This window comes from Pelophylax lessonae (assembly GCF_965119305.1).
Source record: "Pelophylax lessonae genome assembly, chromosome: 11".
NCBI lineage: Eukaryota > Metazoa > Chordata > Amphibia > Anura > Ranidae > Pelophylax > Pelophylax lessonae.
Genome location: NC_138778.1, coordinates 145,130,354 through 145,153,927, shown reverse-complemented (window position 1 = coordinate 145,153,927; position 23,574 = coordinate 145,130,354). Strand labels below are relative to the sequence as shown.

At 41.4% G+C, this 23,574-nt stretch overlaps 1 protein-coding gene across 1 annotated transcript in view; it reads right to left on the bottom strand.

Moving 5' to 3' along the window:
* The window catches only part of GAA (alpha glucosidase), a 193,319-nt gene that overhangs the window by 15,691 nt on the left and 154,054 nt on the right, over positions 1-23,574 (bottom strand). Inside the window, exons 15-17 of the mRNA XM_082271730.1 lie at positions 9,423-9,571; positions 9,202-9,343; positions 561-659 (exon numbers count right to left, since the gene is read on the bottom strand). Of these exons, the coding sequence (XP_082127856.1) occupies positions 561-659; positions 9,202-9,343; positions 9,423-9,571 (390 nt within the window). The remainder of the gene's footprint in view (positions 1-560; positions 660-9,201; positions 9,344-9,422; positions 9,572-23,574) is intronic.

Genomic DNA, 23,574 nt, shown 5'->3' with positions numbered 1-23,574 from the left:
CAAAAGAATGCATTCCCATCAAATCAGAGCACATCTATACACCCTGGCATGGTCACACAAGAAGACATACAATACCCTCCCCACACTCTGCAATCAAAACACATAGGGCACTATTGCAATAAGCGATCCATGATAAGATCAGCAGGGGCCAGGCCCGGATGCGCCAACTACCCAGCCCAGATTTTGTCATACCGTAGTGGGACACCTCTATGCTGATAAATTAGGCGTTCATACCGTAGAGTGGTATTGTTTACTTTAACAAATAGAAATTCCTGGAAATTTGGATACAAATATTACGATTCGGCCCTGACCAACAGCTTTTTGTTGCAGTACCCATCTGCTTGTTCTCTGAATGACCGACTTTTAGTCTAAATCGCAGCCAGTTTCTGATGGAAATGAGTATTTAAGAAAGTTTTCTTTGTGAAAAATGAATGAAGGATTAGTTTACTTTCTGTGGGCTACCCATGATTCTCCTGCTCATCCCCTTGTGGTGAACTCTATATGTGCCTGCCATTGCCATATTGTTTCTACATTCTGTAGGTTATTTTTCTTGATCTTACCTGTAAAGGCAAAATGCAGCCACCTCTAACATGAACGTTGATGGTTTCCATTGGTGCAGGAAGTGTGATCCACTGACCTTTACTTTGAAGCTTTAAACCCTAAGGAATTTAAGAAAAAATATATCTTTAATACATACAAAATGAGGTTAGTATATGTTTATTGTTTGTGCTGCATTTCTATGAGATGGCAAAATGGTTAAAGAAATGTGTATCATACCAAGAAGGCTATTCCCTTCTGATCTGTCTCCTGCCACATCTCAAAATCCAATGCCCCATTCAATCTGGCAGTATCCTCCTTAGCATCTGATTATCAGCAGTGAAAAGGCGGCCCCCTCCTCTTCCCTTACCACCTACACGTCATCTTTTGTGCCACTTCTGGAAACCCCGGGCATAAGCACAGGTTGTTATACAAACGATATGTCTGCTAGGCGCATGGGCAGAGGTCCCGGAAATGGCCGCCTAATCTCAGAGCTCCATCCCGCTTCGGCCGTCTGCCGCAGCCTACAGCGATCTGCTTGAGTGACCCCGCTTCCATCCATTACCCAGTGATAACAGGGAGACCCAGGACTCTTCATGTCGGTGGGGGTGCCATTTATTAGGCACCAATCCCCAGATCTCAGGGGAATCAAAGATGGCATCGGGCGAGCTCCACGAGGCTGAAGCAGAGAGGAGAGGACATGGAGGCTGGCACTGAGCATTCTTCACACTCAGCTACCACAATGGGACTGTCTGCATTGAGTACACACAGTATTCCAATCCCCTCACCTGCCTTCACAGAATCTCTATTAGAGAGGACATTGGAAAATCTTTTATTTACCCCCATGGGGGACCTAAAAGGAAGCCATTCCCTGCCTGATAGGCAGTCCCTGACTCCAGCAGCTAATCCCACTGAGCTCTCATTACTCATGGCTACTTTCTCTAAAACACTTGCAAGGGGCCTTGCACAAACAGTCACACAAATTATCACTACTATCCAGGCTGACCTCCATAATTTGGGTGCCAGAATAGAGGCCATTGAACAAAAAGTGGACCGCACGATCGCCAGAGCTAACCAAAACACAGCCCACATCCAGGATCTGCAGGACCAGCTTGAGTCTGCACTTGGGAAAATTTACAACCTGAAAAATAGATCCAGGCATCTCAATTTTAGAATCAGAGGCCTTCCGGAAACCATTAAAAATGTGCATTCGGTAGTCCGTTCCTTGATCAAGACATACCAGAACATCACCTGTAGCTGGACAGAGCACAAAGGGCATTACAACCACCTCGCTCTGATGGCCTACCCAGGGACATTATTGTGAAACCACACTTTTATAGCGTGAAAGAAGATGTTATGCGGAGATCCAGAGAGGATGACCAAATCTCTATTCAGGGGCACCCTGTTCAGGGAGAATAAACCTCTACTGCTTATTCTGTCTCAGAAGTCTATTAAGTATTGGTGGTCATTTTCCTGGACAAAAACACATGCTTTTACATCTATCCATGATGGTGAACGGTTACTGCTGCAGCTAGGCCTCATTTCTCAGGACAGGCTTCCTCGGATTCCCGTAAAACCCCTGGATCTTCTAAGCATCCCTCTCCACCAAACCCTATCACCCCGGTATTGCAAAAGCAGCAGCCCAAGAGATCCAAAGACTCTCGCCCTCCTTGAGTCCATTCTTTACACTTTTGGAATCCAATCTTCATCTGCCAAATGTCTATTACTGCTGATTTGATATTTTATACTGTGTCCGTCCAGGACTGATGCACAATTATTATGTCCTTTTTTTTCCTCTCAATACGGTTGCTTATAGTCTTGTTTATTTAGTACAAAACTTATTTGGTTGGGGACCTTTTAACATTTGAGGTCTCTTCTCCTGGAGGGTTCTTCAGATCCTCTGGGGACTTATGTCTTATTTGGGGTCTAGGCCAGAGTGGTTTTTCATGCTCCTCCATCTGCACCAATGTTTGGGTTTATCCTTAATATCGAGGCAGACTATATTCCACCAATCCGGCAGAGTTCTTCATGGTTTTTTGCATCTGTGGGTACTGGCAGGCCTGTTCTGACTCCTCCAGGGCTGAGGGTATTCCGTCTGTGGATATTCTTCAGTCTCCTTTTTCTTTTTTTTCCCTTTTTTCAAACTGTTCTCTTTCACACTTCTATTCTTTCTTTTCAGACACAGAGGTAATTCTACCAATGCTTGTAATTAGTTCTCTGCTGCCCGGGTTAACTCAATGGTTCGACTGTAGGATTCCTCCTCACTTTGGTGGATAAGTTTCTGCTATTTGATGTGCTATTCCTTCTCTCTGATCCATTATCCCGACCAATGCTTCTATGTTCCCTCTAGGATTAGCTTCTCACAACATCCAGGGACTAAATTTCCCTATAAAACGTAGCAAACTGTTCCAATCTTACCATTCCCAACACTTAAATATCCTTTTTCCTACAAGAGACACACTTTCCTAAACAATATAACCCCTCATTTATTCATCATAAATACCCTCAGTTCTACCTCTCTAATGCGGAGGATAAAACTAAAGGGGTGGGGAAATTCTTTGCCAGACTAATTTCTTTTGATAGGGTGAAGGAGATGTAAGAACAGGAAGGTCGATTTCTTCTCCTTGCAGGCAACATTGATGGTTCCGCCTTCACTTTCATGCCCTGCTACGCTCCTATTTGCGGACAATTCAAATTTTTTTCATCTATGATGAAAACCCTTTCCCCCCACTTTATAGGCAGGGTAGTTATAGGAGGCGACTCAAATGTGGCTTTTGACCAGATGCTAGATAAATTGCGGGATGGTCGCTCTCATCTTCTTTGTCCTCCTAAACCAAATGCCCCCATAGCTAAGCTCCTTCACTCTCACGGTTTGTTTGACATTTGGAGGGACCTCAACCCAACAGCAAAAGATTACACGCACCTCTCTGCACCCCACCAATCCTATTCCAGGATAGACCACATATTTTTATCTTCGGTAGCCATACCATGTTCATCCAGTTCATTCATCAGAGATTCCCCCCTGTTGGATCATGCCCTGGTTTTGTTAAACATCTGAAAACCTCAGGGCCTTTCCATTGGTGACTTCCACTGAGTGACCCTCTACAATCTTTAAGAACTCAAAGATTTTGTCAAGACTAATGATACAGGGGGAATCTCTCCTGAAACACTTTGGGCAGCGCAGAAAGCTGTTATTAGAGCTAAACTTATCCAGATTGCCTCCCAGCGCAAACGTGACAAAAGAGCTGAAATTGTCAATCTTGAAAAATAATTCTTAAAGATCTCTAAAAGCCATAAACGTCACCCAACACCCGAATCCCTTGGACTCAGCACGTCTTTTGCTAAATCTTGCACTCACCACTGTGGCCGAAAAGAACCTCTGTTGGACTAATTGCCAGTTGTTTTTACTAAAGGGCAAAATAGGACACAGGTTGGCTAATAGATTGACTGACTCCCAGGTTACGAACATTCTCCATCCCTAAAATTCGCTCCCCTTCAGGTACGCTTACTCAAAATCCTGAAATGATGGCATCTTTTCATTAATTCTATTCAACACTTTATAAAGCTGACACCCAGTCCCCTACTAAATCGTTATATGCTCTCCTTGACCAAATTCCTCTCCTCAAACTTTCATGTGCACATCGCTCAAACCTAGGAAAATCCATCACAGAATCGGAGGTGTTAGATGTCATCAAGAATCTTAAAAACTGTTCGGCACCCGGACCAAATGGATACTCCGTAAGGCATAAGGCATGTGCTCAGGTCCTTTCTCCATATTTGACGAGGCTCTTTAACTCCCTTTGGAAGGGGGCTACTGTCGATAATGATTCTAACTCAGCTTACATATCGGTTATTCCAAAACTTGGCAAGGATTCCTTGGAAGTGAGCAACTACAGACCAATCTCTGATCAATAACGATCTCAAAATCCTAACAAAAATTTTAGCTAATAGATTGTTGGCATTTATTGATCGATACGTACATAAAATTTAAGTGGGTTTTATCACGGGAAGGCGAGGTCCTGTCTAGGTGGGGGTTTGGTCAGCATTTTCTAGGAATCCTTTGGGCTCTATACTCTAATCCGAGCACGCATGTGAGACTTCAGGGACTTTACTCAGACCCGTTTTCTATATCAAAAGGCTGAAGACAAGGCTGTCCTTTGTCCCCATTGATTTTTTTCAATTGCTATCAAGACGCTTGCAATTGGGATCATCCTGATATCCATGAGGTTCAGTGTGGTCCTCAGACTCACAAGTGAGCTCTATTCGCAGATGACTTATTACTCTTTGTTACCTCTCCACTAATCTCTACAACAAACATACTAGCTCTATTATATAAATTTGGGAGGGCCTCAGAGCTACAAGTTAACGTAACTAAATCTATGGCACTCAACATCTCTACCCCACCCTCTCTACTTGAGAGACTTCAAAGTCACTTTTCCTTCCACTGGAGCTCATCCTCCTATACTTATTGGGGTCAGCCTGACTTTATAATGCAAATTTTCCCACAATTTTAAAAACTGAGTGCTGACCTAGATTCATGGTCCAGATGTGATCTTTCCTGGTTAGGTAGAGTGAACGCTGTCAAAATGACCCTATTGCCAAGGTTATTATACCTCTTTAGATCTCTTCCAATCCCAATTCTAAAATCCCACCTTAATAAATTCCAATCCAAAATCATTTATTTTGTTTGGGGCACTAAAGGTCACCAATGTCCTAAAAGTATTTGTTTCAGACCACGTTCCCAAGGGGGTTTAGGTCTCCCAAATTTATGGAGATACTACTAATCTGCCCAACTAGCTCAAATATCCATATTCTATGCCCGTGGTAATACACCTGATTGGGTTAACATGGAAAGGCAATCAATTCCCAGACACACTTTAGATATCCTTCTTTGGTACCCCCTTAAGACCAGACCACCTATCTTAGCCCCTACTCTCTCACACTCCATGGCTGTGATGAGACTCTTGCTCGCTCGCTTCCGCTCTCCCGACACTCCTTTGTTTCTGGTGAGTCAGCTCGCAGATCGCAACGTCTGATGGTTCTGTCAACCAAGGATCCGGGATCCGAACTACAGCTATGTGCCGTTCGGAATCCATTAGAACAAACACCAGGCAAGGCTGTATGTAAGTTCAAACAGGAAGACAATTTATTGGAAGAACACAGCACACTTTTATACAGAATTTGGAACATCCTGCCCCCAACAACCATTTTCCTATTGGTCAATTGTAAAGTACCTGCAGTTTCCCTTCTGGTCCTCCTTAGCCATGCAAATGAGGAATTGAAAATGAGTCAGCAGTGATTGGTTAGATAGCTTGACCAGAAGGACTGCCATGTACAAGGAGACAGAAGCCCCCAGGGGGCAATCAATGTACACAATAGCCAGACACAGAATAATGGTTCCCTAACGAGCCCTCAATACACATTACTCTGAGTGTCAATACATCTCTTAGCAGACAGCAGGTGAGTTCATTAGCACACCCGACAATAGGTGAATGGAAAGCCACCTCAGACAAAAGCAACATTGTTAGACAGTCATTGAACTTCCTGGAATGACCATATTAGGAGTTGTACTTCCTGGTCTTAGACCTCATACTGTACAGGGAATAAAATCGTCATTTTTCCTGAATATGACTGTCCCATTTGTAGTAGTCCAAACCATATTTCCAGTGTTCACCACCCTCCTGGTCACCCTGCATCCATAACAGATGCAGGGTGACTTAAACATAAGAGAGCCCCATAAGGCTGGGCATGGTGCCCCCTGACCTCTCTAAAGGAATTTGGGGTCCACAACCCCCATGCCCAAAGTGACTCCCGTCACACTGACCTTATGCAATTCTCTCTATTCTAACACTGCAATTTTGTCTGAACTTCGTCCTCTAACTCACCTCCTCCATAATCCACAATTAACATTAGAGCTTTCCAGTGGTGGTTAAATAAAGGGTTATTCAGGATAGGGCGCTTTTTCTCCTCACTGGGTCCATTAACGGTGAGCCACTGTGTCAGCAAACTTGAGATGCCTTAGTCAGAGAAATTCAGACTGACCCAAAACTTGTCATTAGTTGCTCTCACTATGGAAGACCAAACCAGACCCTCCGAGGGTCACCCCATATGAACACTGGTGCTCTAAAATTATGGATCAGAGGGGGTGGGGTATCCCCTTGATATACTCATCACTGGCAGAGACTTCAGAAAAACTCTCTACTACAGGTACAGGATTTAGAATTTGCCTGGGTTTCAGATACCTGGTACCAATGTTTCCAACGATCCTTTAAAGGGGTTGTAAATGTCTCTCTGGTAGAAGCTAGTGTAAAAATCATAACGTGATGGTATCATGTTCCTTCACACATAGCTAAGATTTACCCAGGTTCGTCCCCACTCTGTTTTAGGGGCTGCGGACATTTGGGTATTCTTCTCTATACCTGGTGGCATTTTCCTTGCATAAGGGGTTTTTAAAACAAGATTTTTCACTTGCTTCGGAAGGTCACAGGAGTGGCAATCCCTAAATCTCCTCTAATGCTCTATTAAATGAAAAGGTGGGGAAATTTTCTAAAAACCTTAAACTGATTTATTTTATATTATTGGGGGCCAAGATTACAATTGATACAGCATGGAAGCAGCTTTCTGTGTCCTTTCTAGCAGTAAAGCGAAAAAAAAAAAATTATTGATAATGACCCAGTAAAAAGCAATCAGTATTCTCCAGGATACAGTCTGGAAATTTGATTCAGTGTGGGAGCCCTGGGCAGGCTACATACATTTTTCTTCTTACGTATTTTTATCTGAATTCAAGTTTTCTCTGTGTCTACCCTCTTCTCCTCCTGGTACCCCCCCTCTCTCTTTTACTTACTCTTCTTTTTTTCCTATCATACTCTCCTTTTTTTCTCTTGTTTTTTTGTCTGGCATTCTGGACTTAGATTGTTTACTGTTTATTAGTCTCTCTTTGTTCACTCACGTAATATTAAAAGGTACAACGAGCTTTAACATACAATTTTGACCACACACAGGGTCTCCACGGATAAGTATTGCCTCTATATCCACTTGTAATTTCCCTTTTCCCCCTTTTTTGGGGGGGGGGGGGTTTATAACCCCAGTTTTTCATTGGGTCTCAAGTCTATGGGTATGCAGCCCAACCTTTCTATACTCATGGTAGTTGATTGCAGGTGTCACATTGACTCCACTGGGAGGCCTCCTATCGTCTATGTGGAAGTCTATGGATTTGCTCCTGGATGATGGTATGCCCCAATGGGGTTGTTTAGACTTTGTTTTATATTGCCCTTACATACTTTTAATGATACCACTTGTTCGACATGTTAGTAAGTTATATGGAACGCTAAAATGATTCCCACCTCCAGCAAGAAGTCCGGGCCTGTGGAAGCTACTCTTGTTCTCACTATAACGCTTATCTTACAGCCCACCTACTACACAATGATTTGCTGTTTTTCCCCAATGTTTTTCTGTGAAAATTACATACGTTGTTTTCAATTGTAATCAACCACCAGTATTTTCTATATACTACATTGTGTATCCTTTGTTACTTTTATATTCTTTAAAAAAGAAATTGAAAGAAAAAAAAACAATAAGTCTGCCAAGATCATCCACAATATATCACTTAGCTAGAAACGATGTGCTTGTAAGCCTAGTGTGTTTTAGCCATAAGCAAAAAAAAGTTTCTGTGTTAAATACACATGCAGGACAAAAACATTTTTTAGATTGTTTGCCAATTGCAAGTTCTCCAAATAATTGCCAAGTGCCAGTATTAGCCAGACAGACGTCATTTTTGTAAAAATAAAATCCCAGCGAGTAGAAAGGACTTTTAAATTACACTTCATACTAACTTTATATACATACTGTGACAGGAAGTCAGGTAAATCTGTGGATGTTGTCACAGACAGGAGATACATGTCTGCTTGGTTTAGACAATTCACCAATTACTATAGGGTGTCGGCTGCAGAGGTAGCCAGCAGGAAGGTGTAGGAAGTTAAAAAACCTTCAGCTATTCAGAATGAGGAGATTAAGGCCTCTATAATTTGTCCAGAGGAAGTCTATTGATTGGTGCCTCCTGACGCTGTGTGGGTAGAGGAGGGCAGTCAGATGTGTGCCTCCTGACGCTGTGTGAGCATGGGAGAGGAAATGCCTCCTGAAGCGATGTGCGCTGAGGAGGGTAAAGGGACTGAAGACTTCTCAAGGTGAGGTCTTAGATGTTTTCTATGTGAAGGAAAAATCCAAGGGACATTTGCTGTGTGAAGAGAAAAACAAATGGATGTTTTCTATGTGAAGGGAAAATCCAATGAACATGTGCTGTGTGAAGAGAAAATAAATGGACTATTGATGGTCTGCTGTAGGATCAGCAAAGTTTGCCCAACAGTAGGTTGGAGACAGACTCCTTAGGTAGGTTCCTGTGTGTGAGAAGGTAGCCGCCCACAGTGGCAAGGATTTATTTTGTCTTTTATTTTATTTTTGATGGGTTTTGATGCTTGCACTTGTGTGAAGAAAATTGCATGAATAAACCAAACTGTTGTTTGCAACAACTTCTCGGCTATCTCCCTGTGTAACGAACCCCCCCCAAGGGGTCATCCACACCCACCACCGAGCAAATCCCCACAATACATATTACATATATATATACCAACAACAACTTTTCAGAAAACAAAATGAGGGTGGACTTACCGTCGAAAATGAATACCATGTGCCAGAGGGAAAGTAGCCATTTACTTCAGTTTTCCCCTGCTCAAGGACTGGCGTAATCAGCAATGCTTCTCCCCAAAGGAACTGGCGGTCAATAGTCCATGTGTTTGGGTCAGTGGGGAACCTACAAAAGATGGTCATTACCCAGCATACATACACAAATGCTCAACGGTGGAGAAAACCATTCTCTTCCAAGTACTTACTCTATAAAGAGTGCTCGTGCTACTGTGTCCCCTGAGATGTGAGCTTTATGAAACAATGTGTACAGGTAGGGAAGCAAGGAATATCGGATGTACAATGAATTTCGTATAGCGGTCTGAGATTTCTCGCTGAAAACATATGGTTCCTGTGGCTAAAACATAAAAACAAGAAAGTTATTTTACAGGTTGCCATATGTACTACTGCTCCACTGTTAAAACAGCAAGTGAAAATCGCAATCCCTTACTCGTACGGCGATTACACTAAATTAATTAGTAAAATTACATGTGTGATATAAACAAATAATCCCATTTCAATACAAAATTGCCAGACATGAAAATTGTGATAATTGGTGAGTAAATATCAGTCCTCAGTCAAAAGTTCTTAGACCGTTCCGAACAACTTCAATCCAGCTCAAAGCAGTGAATCTTAAATCCAAAAATGACCCGCCCCCTTGTGACGTCATTGACCCACTATGCCCCAGTTGGTGACCGCCCCTTAGCTATTTAAGAAATGTCAGAAGGAGGAGCAGGCAGATGGGCGGGAGGCTTAGATGAGACTGAAGGTTTTCTTTTTTCTTTTTTGGGTCCGGTGGGCACTGTCATTGACAATGGATCTACTTCGGGGGGGGACATTTTATTTATTTATTTTTTTAATAAAGGAATTGTCAAAAACTTGTGTTGTATCTTGTTTTTTTTTACTTCTTTGGTGAATGGGTAGGGGTACTATGTACCCCATACACATAGGGGGGCTGGGATCTGGTGGCCCCCTTGTTAAAGAGGGCTTCCAGATTCCAAAAAGCCCCCCCACCCGCAGACCCCCACAACCACCGCCCAGGGTTGTAGGAAAGAGGCCCTTGTCCCCATTAACATGGGGGAATGGTGCTTTGGGGTGGGGGGAAGAGCCCCCCTGCCCTGACGCACCCCCCCCCCCATGTTGAGGGCATGTGGCCTGGTGTGGTTCAGAAGGGGTGACTTTCCTGGCCTGCCAGGCTGTATGCTCAGATAAAGGTATGGTATGGAATTTGGGGTGGACCCAATGCCAATTTTTTTTTACTTTTTATTTTGGCGTGGGGTTCCCCTTAAAATGGATGGGGGACCCCACTCTGGTTTTTTTTTTTTGCTGAAATTTCTATTACCTGGCATTCTTTTGTTTACATTTCAGCTCTCAGTGTGGCAGCCCGCTGACAGCTGATGAGTCATCAGTTGTTCAGGACGCGGCGGCCGACTTCCCAGCCTGCTCCTAAACAACCAGCTATTCTTCACACAGAATTTGAAACCGTCAATCATTTTTCAACCAATCCGAATTCGAATCGTTGTGACAATTAGGTAAAAAAAAATACACAAAACTATCAACCATTAATCTAGTGGCTATGCAAATAAGGAGTTGAACTCATATGGATGGCATTTGTCCCAGAATACTGGAAGCTACATACCACAAGGCCCAGGAGGGGAAGGAAGGGGACTTTGAACGATGCCCAAAAGATAATGCAGTTATACAAAAGAGAAAATGTGAAAATTTATTAACACAACATATTAAAAATATTCCCAAAATTGGGAGTTATTATAAAAAGCAAAACCCATGTGACACAAAACGGCACAGATTTTACAGTATTGAGACACATCAAAGTAAAATCCCAATGGTTCTCATCCGGGACCCCGACACGTTTTGACATATTCAGGCTTCCTTTGGGCCCAATTTGGACATTGTCACTTAGGGGTGTACTCACTTTAGTTGCCAGAAGTTTAGACATTAATGGCTGTGTGCTGAGTTACTTTGAGGGGACAGCAAATTTACACTGTTATACAAGCTGTACACTCACTACTTTACATTGTAGCAAAGTGTCATTTCTTCAGTGTTGTCACATTAAAAAGGTAGAATAAAATATTTACAGAAATGTGAGGGGTGTACTCACTTTTGTGAGATACTGTATGTTCAGAGAATATATATATATACATATAAAGAAAACATGTCATATAGAGACAAAGCTAGTACGAGAAAAACATATTATGCTCCATAAGATGGAGCCAGATGGAGCTACTCTACATCCACAGTACTGGATCCCAAATACAAGGGACAAAAAACAGCAACCGGAACATTTTCACTCTCATCTGTCCAATGATGAGTAGATACATATAGGCGAAGAGCAAATTAAAAGAATTGTAACTGTATCAATAGTGATATGATTTCAAAGCCAAGAAAAGTCAAAAATGCTATATAAAAGATGCTGTATAAAAGTCCAAATGATCCACATACCTGTGTGTAGAGACCAATGTTTTGTATACATTTGTAAGGAAGTTACAATTCTTTTAATTTGTTCTTCCCCTATATGTATCTACTCATCATTAGACAGATGAGGGTGTAAATGTTCCGGTTGCTGTTTTTTGTACCTTGTATTCGGGATCCAGTACCAGTGGATGTAGAGTAGCTCCATCTTATGGACGGACCCCCCAGCATATATTTTTCTTGTACTAGTTTTGTCTCTATATGACATTGTTTGTATTTTTTAACCACTTAAGCCCCGGAAGATTTTACCCCCTTCCTGACCAGGGCCTATTTTGCGATTCGGCACTGCGTGACTTTAACGGACAATTGCGCATTCGTGCGACGCTGTACCTAAACGAATTTGACGTCCTTTTTTTCCCACAAACAGAGCTGTCTTTTGGTGGTATTTGATCACCTGTGCGATTTTTTGATCATGCGCAATAAACAAAAAAATAGCGTCAATTTTGCAAAAATAACAATATTTTTCACATTTTTTATATGAAATTCCCCAAAAAAAATGTAAAAATCAAAATTTTTTAACATTTTAGGCCAATTTGTTTTATGCTACCTATGTTTGGTAAAAAAAAAATCACAAAAAGCGTATTTTGATTGGTTTGCGCAAAAGTTATTGCGTTTACTAAGGGAAAGATTTTTGTAATTTTAGTTGTTTTTTTTTAACGCGTTATGGCGGCGATCTGCGATTTTTTTGCGGTACTGCGACATTGTGGCGGACAGATCGGACCCTTGACTGACAGTTTTGACACTTTTGGGGTTACCAGTGACATTACTACAGTAATCAGTGCTATACATATGCACTGTTACTGTAAAATGACACTGGCAGTGAAGGGGTTAACTTTTTTTGAGAGGGAGGGGTTATGTGTGTCCCTAGGGGCGTGATTCTAACTGTGATTGGCTGTGGCTTGAGCTGTAGGAACAGTGATCAACGGTCCTACATAGTAGAACCGTATGATCACTATTCATACACAGAGGAGAATGACAGGCGGCTTGTTTACATTAGCCGCCTGTCTTTCTCCCGCTCTAACGGACGATCGCGAGTGACCATGTGTGGGAGGGTCCGTGATCGCGCGGGAGCGCGCCTCCAGCGGCGCGCGCTCGCTCCCTAGACCCTCACAGGCTAGCGACGTAGTCCTACGTCGCTTTGTCTGTGAGGGGCTGACCGCCGCAGTAAATAGTCGTGCGGTGGTCGGCAAGCGGTTTTAACATATGACATTTTTCTTCATGTGTATATATATATACAGTTTTACAGTATTCTATGAACATATGTTTTATCTCTAAAAAATCCAATGCTACTCCAATGTCCAATATGCCCCCCCCCCCCCCCACTGAGGAAGACTGAATAAGCCGAAAGCGTGTCGGTGTCCCAAACAACCACTGGGATTTTACTTTGATGTGTCTCAATACTGTAAAATCTGTGCCGTTTTGTGTCACATGGGCTTTGCTTTTTCTATTAACTCTCATTTTTGGGAATGTTTTTAATATGTTGTGTTAATACATTTTCACATTTTACTCTTTTGTATAACTACATGATCTTTTGTGGAACATTCAAAGTCCCCTGCCTTCCCCAACTGGCCCTTGTGATATGTAGTTTCTAATAAACAAAAACTGATTCAATAAAATTCTTCATTCAGAGGTTCGAATACATCCGAATCTCCAAATAACCAAAAATGTATCTGAATTTACATTTGGACCGAAACGAATTGCACATGTCTACCTCCTTATGGGAATCACCCAAGGGGGATGTTTGTACCAACAATCTTCCACTATCAATGTACTCAGCAAGCACAACCTTCAGCTCTACTTCTGCCTTTAAGTTCCTTGCTCTCCTGAAAAAAATCCTCTAGGTCTGAACATTTCCTGTGGATGTTTTGGGTCACATGTTCTGCCTCATGTCATTCCAGAGCAGGTCAACCTACATGCTTGAATCCGCAGCCACAAACTTTGGTGGCAGGTTAACAGCTGGGGAATGCATCTTCAAAATGTGCGCAGAAATGGAAGTCTGCATAGCCCCCCGGAAGGTTGAAGACCAGGTGTACCAGCTCCCCCACTCCTACAAGCATAATCTGCATCATTGTAACATTGGCTCCTATGTGAGATTTGTGGTGCATCTACAGTCGTTACTCAAGAGGAACAATGTTATACAGTGTTAGACATTCCTGATTTATTGAAGCATCTGTTGTCCAGTATAGCTGGCAGTAACGTTGCTTTGTCGGACTGCATTCATTGACCGGCTACATGCATTAATTCACATACAGCACTGGATCTGTTCTTATCTCTTGACTGGTTCTAGTACTGTACAATTCAATCAATGTTCAGTTTTCGCCCTTATTTAGAAGCCAATATTGGGACTGTCTTATATAGCATTAGTTGGCACTTATTATCTAGTATGGTATAGGTCATCACTTTGTGGAACAGGCCTTCTATCAAACAGTATATTCACTTTGGTTTTCCTACACAAGATTTACATAGTCTTTCACGTTTTTCATGGCCATGGTATTTAATTTATACAAAAACAGCAGCGCTCAAAAATATGTCAATGAAAGAAAAAAAAGAAAGTCCTCCAGTGAGACGCGACAAACACTGTGGAGAGGGTACAGCAGATCCGCCACCAGGGGGAGTCAAACATACAGCCTCTTACCAAAAGTGTATAGTTAAACAGTCGCTCAAACAAATTTGCTGCTGTTGTCTGGTCGATGGATCCGATTATGTAAATCCCACTGACTCCAATCACGAGGTGTATTCAAAAAAAGATGGAAAGGTTATCATTGCGCAAACATCTTACACAAGTTTAAAAATATATAGTGTAGAGTATGGAAAAAGTCCTCTGGTGAAATGCAACAAAACACTGTGGAAAGGGATCAGTAGGTCCACCACCAAGGAAAGCCAAACATACAACCTCTTACCAGATGGATGTGGTTAAACAGCCGTCAAAACAAATATGTTGCTATTGCCAGGATCCAGTGATATAACCCCACAAGTTCCAATCACACAGCACATTCCAAAAGAAATGGGAAGACTATCATTGCGCAAACATCTTTCATAGGTTTATTAAAAAATATGTATATATTTGTGAAGGTGCGCAAAAAAATATAAAACAAATCAAAGCAGCACTAGAAAAAATAAATAAAGTAAATGAAGCAACAAACAATAGTGCGCTACTGAAATGACAAGGCGAGTCAAAATAAATCAATAAGTTGAGTGCAAATAATGAGCAACACAAAAAACTGTGTGTGAATGGTGACTGTCTGCTTAAACCAATGAAAACAATACAGTGCAAAAAGTCCGTGCCAAAGTGATCTGACGCTGGCAGACAACAGTGCTTGAAGAAATAGATATTCTTGGTGATTGGGTGGCCTCTTACAGCAACAACACTCCAATAATGACAATCAAAGTGACAATTGGTGAGATGGTGACACCCGGTGGTAGAATTTAGTTCTTACCAGACATAGGGAGATAAAAGCTTAGGACTGACGTAATAGAAAATCCACTTCAAAGATGGTGAAGAGTAGAAGAATCTCCCTCTAAAATAGCACATTTTTTTTGTTTTTTTAAGTATTTTTTAACATATAATGCAGTGTAATCGACTGTCACTAAAGCTTATCAGTTTTTGACAGTAATAACTGTTTTCTTCTTTATTTGGCACTGTCCTCGATCTTACACTGCCTTTCACTTCCTGTTTTAGCTAACCGTGAGTGTTGGTCTGAGCACAGGAAGTCTGAACACAGGAAGTTAGAACGCAGGAAGTGTGACGTCATCGCACTCTCGGGACCCCGCCACGGTCAATATTTCTACCGTTTTAAGCAATTTTAATATATAAGCAGTGTCACTAGCTGTCATTAAGGCTTATAAGCTTTTGACAGCAAGAAGTTTTTTCTTTTTTCTTTTCTTGCTGACTTTGATTCCACACTGCCTTTTTACTGCTGGCATGAACACAGGAAGTGTGACGTCATCGCACTTCCGGGACCCCGCTGGGGCCGGACCGGAAGTTCCCATTCAAACAGCTATTTTAGAGGGAGATTGATGGTGCCGGCTCAGCTCCATTCCCAGTAGACGACTCCTATGTGGAAACGCGTCGGAGGGAGCCTAGTCTGCGCTGACATTTGACACGGACCATTCTGCAGGCGGCCGTGCATTTTTTAAAAGCTTTTCTTCATCTGTAAATTCCGTTGGTGATGTAACTGTTTGCCTTTTTTCAATAAATTATTTTATGTGGGTAATGCAGCTCCTTTCTTTCTTTATGGGGCATATCCTCTTGGTTTTTGTGCCTGGAGTCACCGGTCTTATGCAGTTTTGAAGTGGACGTGTTTTGTGATATCCCCATGAGAGTCTACTCTTCACCATCTTTGAAGTGGATTTTCTATTACATCAGTCCTAAGCTTTTATCTCCCTATGTCTGGTAAGAACTAAATTCTACCACTGGGTGTCACCATCTCACCAATTGTCACTTTGATTGTCATTATTGGAGTGTTGTTGCGGTAAGAGGCCACCAAATTTTAGTAGCGCACTATTGTTTGTTGCTTCATTTATTAAAAAATATAAAACAGCAAACAGGGTTCTCACACTTTCCCTTGTAAAATAAGAATATCAAATGGTCATAATATGGCATGAACTTGTTTCCAACCGAAAAAAATGTCCGACCTCCAATGGTGTAGGCAACAGCATCAAGTAGCTAGCTTCCCCTCAACATGTTTTGTTACAATTATCATCATCAGGGGTGTGGCCACATGATGCATGCCCAATCTACATATAGACAGAGCACCAGAAATGGAGGTCAAAGGTGGGAACTGATTTTTCAAATGCATAAATCACAGCAAAAAAGGAGGATGTTCTTCTTGTGCCTGTAGACGTGTCCTATGTGTTTAATCATAAAAACGAGGTGGCACTGGGGTGAGAGCGATGTGAGAAGTGACAGCTTGTTACGCAATACCGGGCCGGAAATGATGCAGCCCCGGAAACCGGAAGTCATCATTGCTCAAACCAAAACACCGGAAGTAGCCTCGTCAGCACATTAGTGCATCCCAGGACACAACAAGGATGAACTCCCTATGTACTTCAACACACCCAGAGTGCAGAACGAACCTCCTTAAGCCACAAATACAAAGGCAAGAAAGCCCTGTATATACTGGCAATCCAAATACTGACAAAATTAAAAGGCTTAGATTGAAATAAAAAAAATGGCAAGGACATCAATACATGACACCAGGCACCAATGTTCACATCACCCAATAAAATCATAAATAAATATGACAAATATATCAAAAACAAAAATCAAAATATAGAACCAAAATATATGATAGAAAATAACAACCCCAAATCCATAGACCAAGGATTATACAAATGTTAAAGACATAAGTCATTAATATCAACTGGAGGTCGGCTGGAAATTCAGCCAGAAACAAGCCATACCACTAAAAATGCAGTGAATACAAATCAACTCATATTTATAAAGAAATTAATGTCCCAATCGACATTCAAGCCGAAGGGTCTATAGGATTTGTACTCAAAAATCCATTTAGTCTCCAACCGGGAAATACTCCTCCTAACATTGTCACCCCTCCAATTGGGATGGTACTGTTCGATTGCCATGAAGGAAGTGCCCATCGGGTTCCTCCCATGGCATAAATCGTAAGGTTTTGAAAGGTTATGCTTGGGAAAACCTTTTTTTATGTTCGCAATGTGCTCCTTCATGCGAACCTGGAAAGCACGCACAGTGCGGCCAATATAATGCAACCCGCATGGACATGTGATAACATACTACGTTCCTGGTTGTACCAGTCAGTAAGTGATCAATATTATAAGATTTAGATGTGATATTAGATTGGAAGGAGGTGTATTTCCTGTTTTTAAGAGAATTGACTGAACAAACTGCACACCTTTTACAGGGAAAAAACCTTTAAATTGGGTAAATAAAGAGAAGGAGGTTTTCTCTGGGGGATTAATGATGTTAGGAGCGATCTGCAGTCTAGCTGGAGGGATTCCCCTAAAAGTAATCATTGGTTTTTCAGGTAAAAAGGGCCCTAAAATCCTATAGTTCCTAAGTACCCCCCAATGTTTTCTTAAAAAATTTTTTATAGCGTAATGCTGTGTTGAAAAAGAAGTAAAAAAAAGGAGAACTTAGTAGAAAAATCTGTGGACCTAGGATTATCATCTTTAGGTATTTAATTGATAATCAATTTTCTCAATGTTTGTACAATCAGTTTTATTTGCTGCATCGGCAAGCCTTTTTTTTGGTTGGGGTGTTTTTTTTAGGGGTTGAGAAGGGTTGTCAGGGCATTAGACAAGTGGTTTTTATGTTTAGGCCAGTGGAGCACATTACATTTTTTGTAACTATAATTTTTCAAAAAATGTGTATAAGGTAGCCCTAGTTGGAATCTCTTTCCATGTTTTCTTTTCTTTTGCTTTTGTCATTTTTTAGTAATATCCTCTGCAAAAGGGACTTGAACAGACATGCACTTTGGCATAACAAACTACTTATCAGGACGATTTTAGTCCTTGTAAATTATTCCTCAACTAATAAATGGTATTTAAATATTTTTTGCAGGAAAGCAATGGCGCTGGAAAGACAATCGTGCCCAGATAATTAAAAAACATAAGAAACAAACAATTTCTTAAGACTATGTGTAACCGGTCATAATAGTCCGTTTATAAAAAAAAAAGTCCATAAATTAATGAAAAATCTCTGCAACATTAGCAGCAGCTCCCCATAGAGTGAAGCAGACTATGTAAAAATAAAAATGGGTTTATTAAAAGCCAATTGGCAGATTACATAAAAAGGAGATAATAAGGCATGACAAAGAAGTTGATACTTTGAATCGTATCACCCCATTGGCCAGTGGCTTTTCCGTCTTCCTACTGATGTCACTTCTGGTTGCGGTGGCCCCTGTGTTCCACTCTGGTTGCCGTTTTGATTCACTGGCGCTTCCTAATCCTAAAAGCCTACAAGCTACAGGATTACTATGCATCCTTCAGAGGTGGCAGATGACATCGGGCTAACCAGCTACCATGGCTGTTGATCCATAGATATGCCTTTATATCTCATCTCCTTTTTAATAAACCCATTAATTATCATTGCTACACTTCATATGAAAATATTTTTGCATCTAGCTTTTGCTCATACAAACCTCAAAAACAACCGAGGGTTCAAAAAAGGAGGAAGGAAAATTACAAGTGTAAATCAAACTTGTGTATAAAATGACAAGTGAAAATCAAATTACAAAGGGTAAATCAATCTTGCTGCATCTCCTGTTATCTTGTGGACACTGGCATGCTGCACATGCCCCAAAAAGCTTCATTAAAGAACAGAGTGTGTATGTAACATGGCCCCTGCATCTCCCCCACTGCATTTGCCAGAAATGTAGGCAATAGATAAACTTTAAAGCGGAAGTAAACTTCCCTTTGCAACTTTTAGCTATAGGAAAGCCTATGATAAGTCTTACCTATAGGAACTGTACATATCTCCTAAACTATATTTACTTTGCATGCAGCCAGTGACATCACTGGCGCATGCACTCTTAAGGAACGGCCACCCGTGCCGTTCCTTTAGAGCCCTGTGCCATGAACGTTGGCTCCCGCACATACGCGGGAGTGACCCCATCGCAGGTCCGGCCAATCAGACGGCCGGAGAACGCAAACCCAGAAGGAAGACGGATGAACACGCCGGCCGTGTCAGCGGTGGGCAGGCGCCGCTGGAAGGGCTTCGTTCTAAGGTAAGTATTTCATAATGCGATGCATACTAGCTCATTATGCCTTTTGTCTTACAGATATATATATATATACACACATACAGTAAAACCTTGGTTTGAGAGTAACTTGGTTTGAGAGCGCTTTGCAAGACAAGCAAATTTTTTAAATAAACTTTTGACTTGATATACAAGCGATGTCTTGATATACAAGTAGCGTCATGTATAAAAAAGAAGAGAGGAGCCTCTAAAGTGTAGCAATATGGTTACATTTAATGAAGGTTCAATATTTAGCAACTCACAGGGTTGATGATTAAAACAGGCACATCTAAATATGCAGGCATCTGGGGTAAAGCTGTCCACATAGACTGTCCTCTGCACAGCCATCTTCATCATCGCTGCACTCCACAAGTGATTCAAAGCCTCACTTTCAGATCACTCTACTGCAGGCTATTCTTCCCGGTCACGATTGAAGACTGACAGTGGTGAGAGCCGGTGGTTCAGAAGATGGTCTATGTGGACAGCTTTACCCCGGATGCCTGCATACTTAGATGTGCCTATTTTAATCATCAATCATGTGAGTTGCTAAATGTTGAACCTTCATTAAATGGAACCATATTGCTACACTTAGAGGCTCCTCTCATCTCTTTTATATTCTGTAGCTCTGCTAGATTTTGCTTCTAATCCCCTTGGGAAGGCTGCATATTGTGGATGGACATTTTATGGTTACACAACCTATAACATTGCTATAATCTTTTTATATGGATTATAAACTGAAGGACTTGTGGAACAAATCATCTGAGTTTCCATTATTTCTTATGGGGAAATTGGCTTTGATATAAGAGTGCTTTGGATTACAAGCATGTTTCCAGAACGAATTATGCTCGCAATCCAAGGTTTTACTGTATATATATATATATATATATATATATATATATATATATATATTTTTTTTTTTAGGGAGGTTTACAACCTCTTTAACCATTTTAGCACCAGAAGGTTTTCCCCCTTCATGACCAGGCAACTTTTTGCTATACGGCAATGTATTAATTTAACTGATAATTGCGCAGTCATGCAACACTGTACCCAAATAAAAAATGATGTTCTTTATTTCCCACTAATTGAGCTTTCTTTTGGTGGTTTTTGATTGCCTCAGCGGTTTTTAGTTTTTATTTGTTGTGCTATAAACAAAAAAATACAAACAATTTTGAAAAAAAATATATATATATTTTTTCTTTCTGCTATAAAACATTTCCAATAAAAAAATGTAAAAACCAATTTAGGCTAATATGTATTCTGCTACATATTTTTGGTAAAAGAATTCCAATAAGCCTATATTGACTGCGCAAAAGTTATAGCGTCTCCAAACGATGTAATATACAGTATCTCACAAAAGTGAGTACACCCCTCACATGTTATTTTATTCTATCTTTTCATGTGACAACACTGAAGAAATGACACTTTGCTCCAATGTAAAGTAGTGAGTGTACAGCTTGTATAACAGTGTACATTTGCTGTCCCCTCAAAATAACTCAACACACAGCCATTAATGTATAAACTGCTGGCAACAAAAGTGAGTACACCCCCAAGTTAAAATGTCCAAATTGGGCCCAAAGTGTCAATATTTTGTGTGGTCACCATTATTTTCCAGCACTGTCTTAACCCTCTTGGGCATTGAGTTCACCAGAGCTTCACAGGTTACCACTGGAGTCCTCTTCCACTCCTCCATGATGACATCATGGAACTGGTGGAGGTAAGAGACCTTGCACACCTCCACCTTCGGTTTGAGGATGCCCCACAGATGCTCAATAGGGTTTAGGTCTGGAGACATGCTTGGCCAGTCCATCACCTTTGCCCTCAGCTATTTTAGCAAGGCAGTGGTCATGGGGGTGTGTTTGGGGTCGTTATCATGTTGGAATACTGCCCTGCTGCCCAATTTCCCGAAGGGAGGGGATCATGCTCTGCTTCAGTATGTTACAGTACATGTTAGCATTCACGGTTCCTTCAATGAACTGTAGCTCTCCAGTGCCGGCAGCACTCCTGCAGCCCCAGACCATGACACTCCCACCACCATGCTTGACTGTAGGCAAGACACACTCGTCTTTGTACTCCTTACCTGGTTGCCGCCACACATGCTTGACACCATCAGAACCAAATAAGTTTATCTTGGTCTCATCAGACCACAGGACATGGTTCCAGTAATCCATGTCCTTAGTCTGCTTGTCTACAGCAAACTGTTTGCGGGCTTTCTTGTGCATCATCTTTAGAAGAGGCTTCCTCCTGGGACGACAGCCATGCAGACCAATTTGATGCAGTGTGCGGCGTATGGTCTGAGCGCTGACAGGATGACCCCCCAACCCTCCAACCTCTGCAGCAATGCTGGCAGCACTCGCTTGCCGACCGCCGCACGGCTATTTACTGCGGTGGTCAGCCCCTCACAGGCAAAGCCACGTAGGTCTACATCGCTGGCCTGTGAGGCTCTAGGGAGCTAGCGCACGCCACCGGAGGTGCGCTCCCGCGTGGTCACGGACCCCCCTGCGCGTGTGCCCGGCGGACCCGATGTCCGTCGGGCACTCGCGATCTTCCGTTACACCGGAAGAAAGGCAGACGGCTAATGTAAACAAAGCCGCCTGTCATTCTTCCCTGTGTGAGAATGGAGATCACACGGTTCTACTACGTAGGACCGTTGATCTATGTTCTTACACTAGTAGCCACAGCCAATCACAGTTAGAAACACGCCCCTAGGGACACACTTAACCCCTCCCTCTCCAATAAAGTTGACTCCTTCACTGCCAGTGTCATTTTTACAGTAACAGGGCATATGTATAGCACTGATTACTGCAGTAATGTCACTGGTAACCCCAAAAGTGTCAAAAATGTCAGTCAAGGGTCCGATCTGTCCGCCGCAATGTCGCAGTCCCGCCAAAAAAAAAAAATTCGAAGATCGCCGCCATTACTCGTTTAAAAAAAAAAAACAACAAAAATGACAAAAATCTTTCCCTTAGTAAACGCAATAACTTTTGCGCAAACCAATCAAAATACGCTTTTTGCGATTTTTTTTTCCAAACACAGGTAGCATAAAACAAATTGGCCTAAAATGTTAAAAAATTTAGATTTTTACATTTTTTGGGGGGGAAATTTCATATAAAAAAAATGTGAAAAATATTGTTATTTTTGCAAAATTGACGCAAAAAAATTGCAAAAAAAGTACAGCATCGCACGACTGCGCAATTGTCCGTTAAAGTCACACAGTGCCGAATCGCAAAATAGGCCCTGGTCAGGAAGGGGGTAAAATCTTCCGGGGCTTAAGTGGTTAAGGGACTTGGCAATCTTCTTATGGCCTAGGCCATCTTTATGTAGAGCAACATTTATTTTTTTCAGATCCTCAGAGTTCTTTGCCATGAGGTGTCATGTTGAACTTCCAGTGACCAGTATGAGAGAGGGAGAGCGATAACACCAAATTTAACACACCTGCTCCCCATTCACACCTGAGACCTTGTAACACTAACGTGTCACATGACGCCGGGGAGGGAAAATGGCTAAATGTCTCAATTTGGAAATGTTTACTTAGGGGTGTACTCACTTTTGTTGCCAGTGGTTTAGACATTAATGGCTGTGTGTTGAGTTATTTTGAGGGGACAGCAAATTTACACTGTTATACAAGCTGTACACTCACTACTTTACATTGTAGCAAAGTGTCATTTCCTCAGTGTTGTCACATGAAAAGATAGAAAATATTTACAAAAATGTGAGGGGTGTACTAACTTTTGTGATGTTGCCATATTTGGTATAGGTTTGTAGGCATTCAGCCAAAGCTTTTCTATTTTTTGATATAGTGGATAAAAGTTAGAACCCCTAACCCCTATTGTTGAGTTGTTTAGCCTTGTTTCTACGTCTTATGCACAAAAATATAGGAGAAAAATGGTAAAAAGGCGCTGGTATCCCTGAATATAAAATATATTACAATGGTGCATCAGAATATTAATATTCTAAAAAATAAATAAATAGATATGTAAAATGCAATATCTGATGTGTATCTGTGACAGAATATTAATATTCTAAAAATAAATATTATTTTAAGAATATTAATATTCTGTCACAGATACACATCAGATATTGCATTTTACATATCTATTTATTTATTTTTTAGAATATTAATATTCTGGTGCACCATTGTAATATATTTTATATTCAG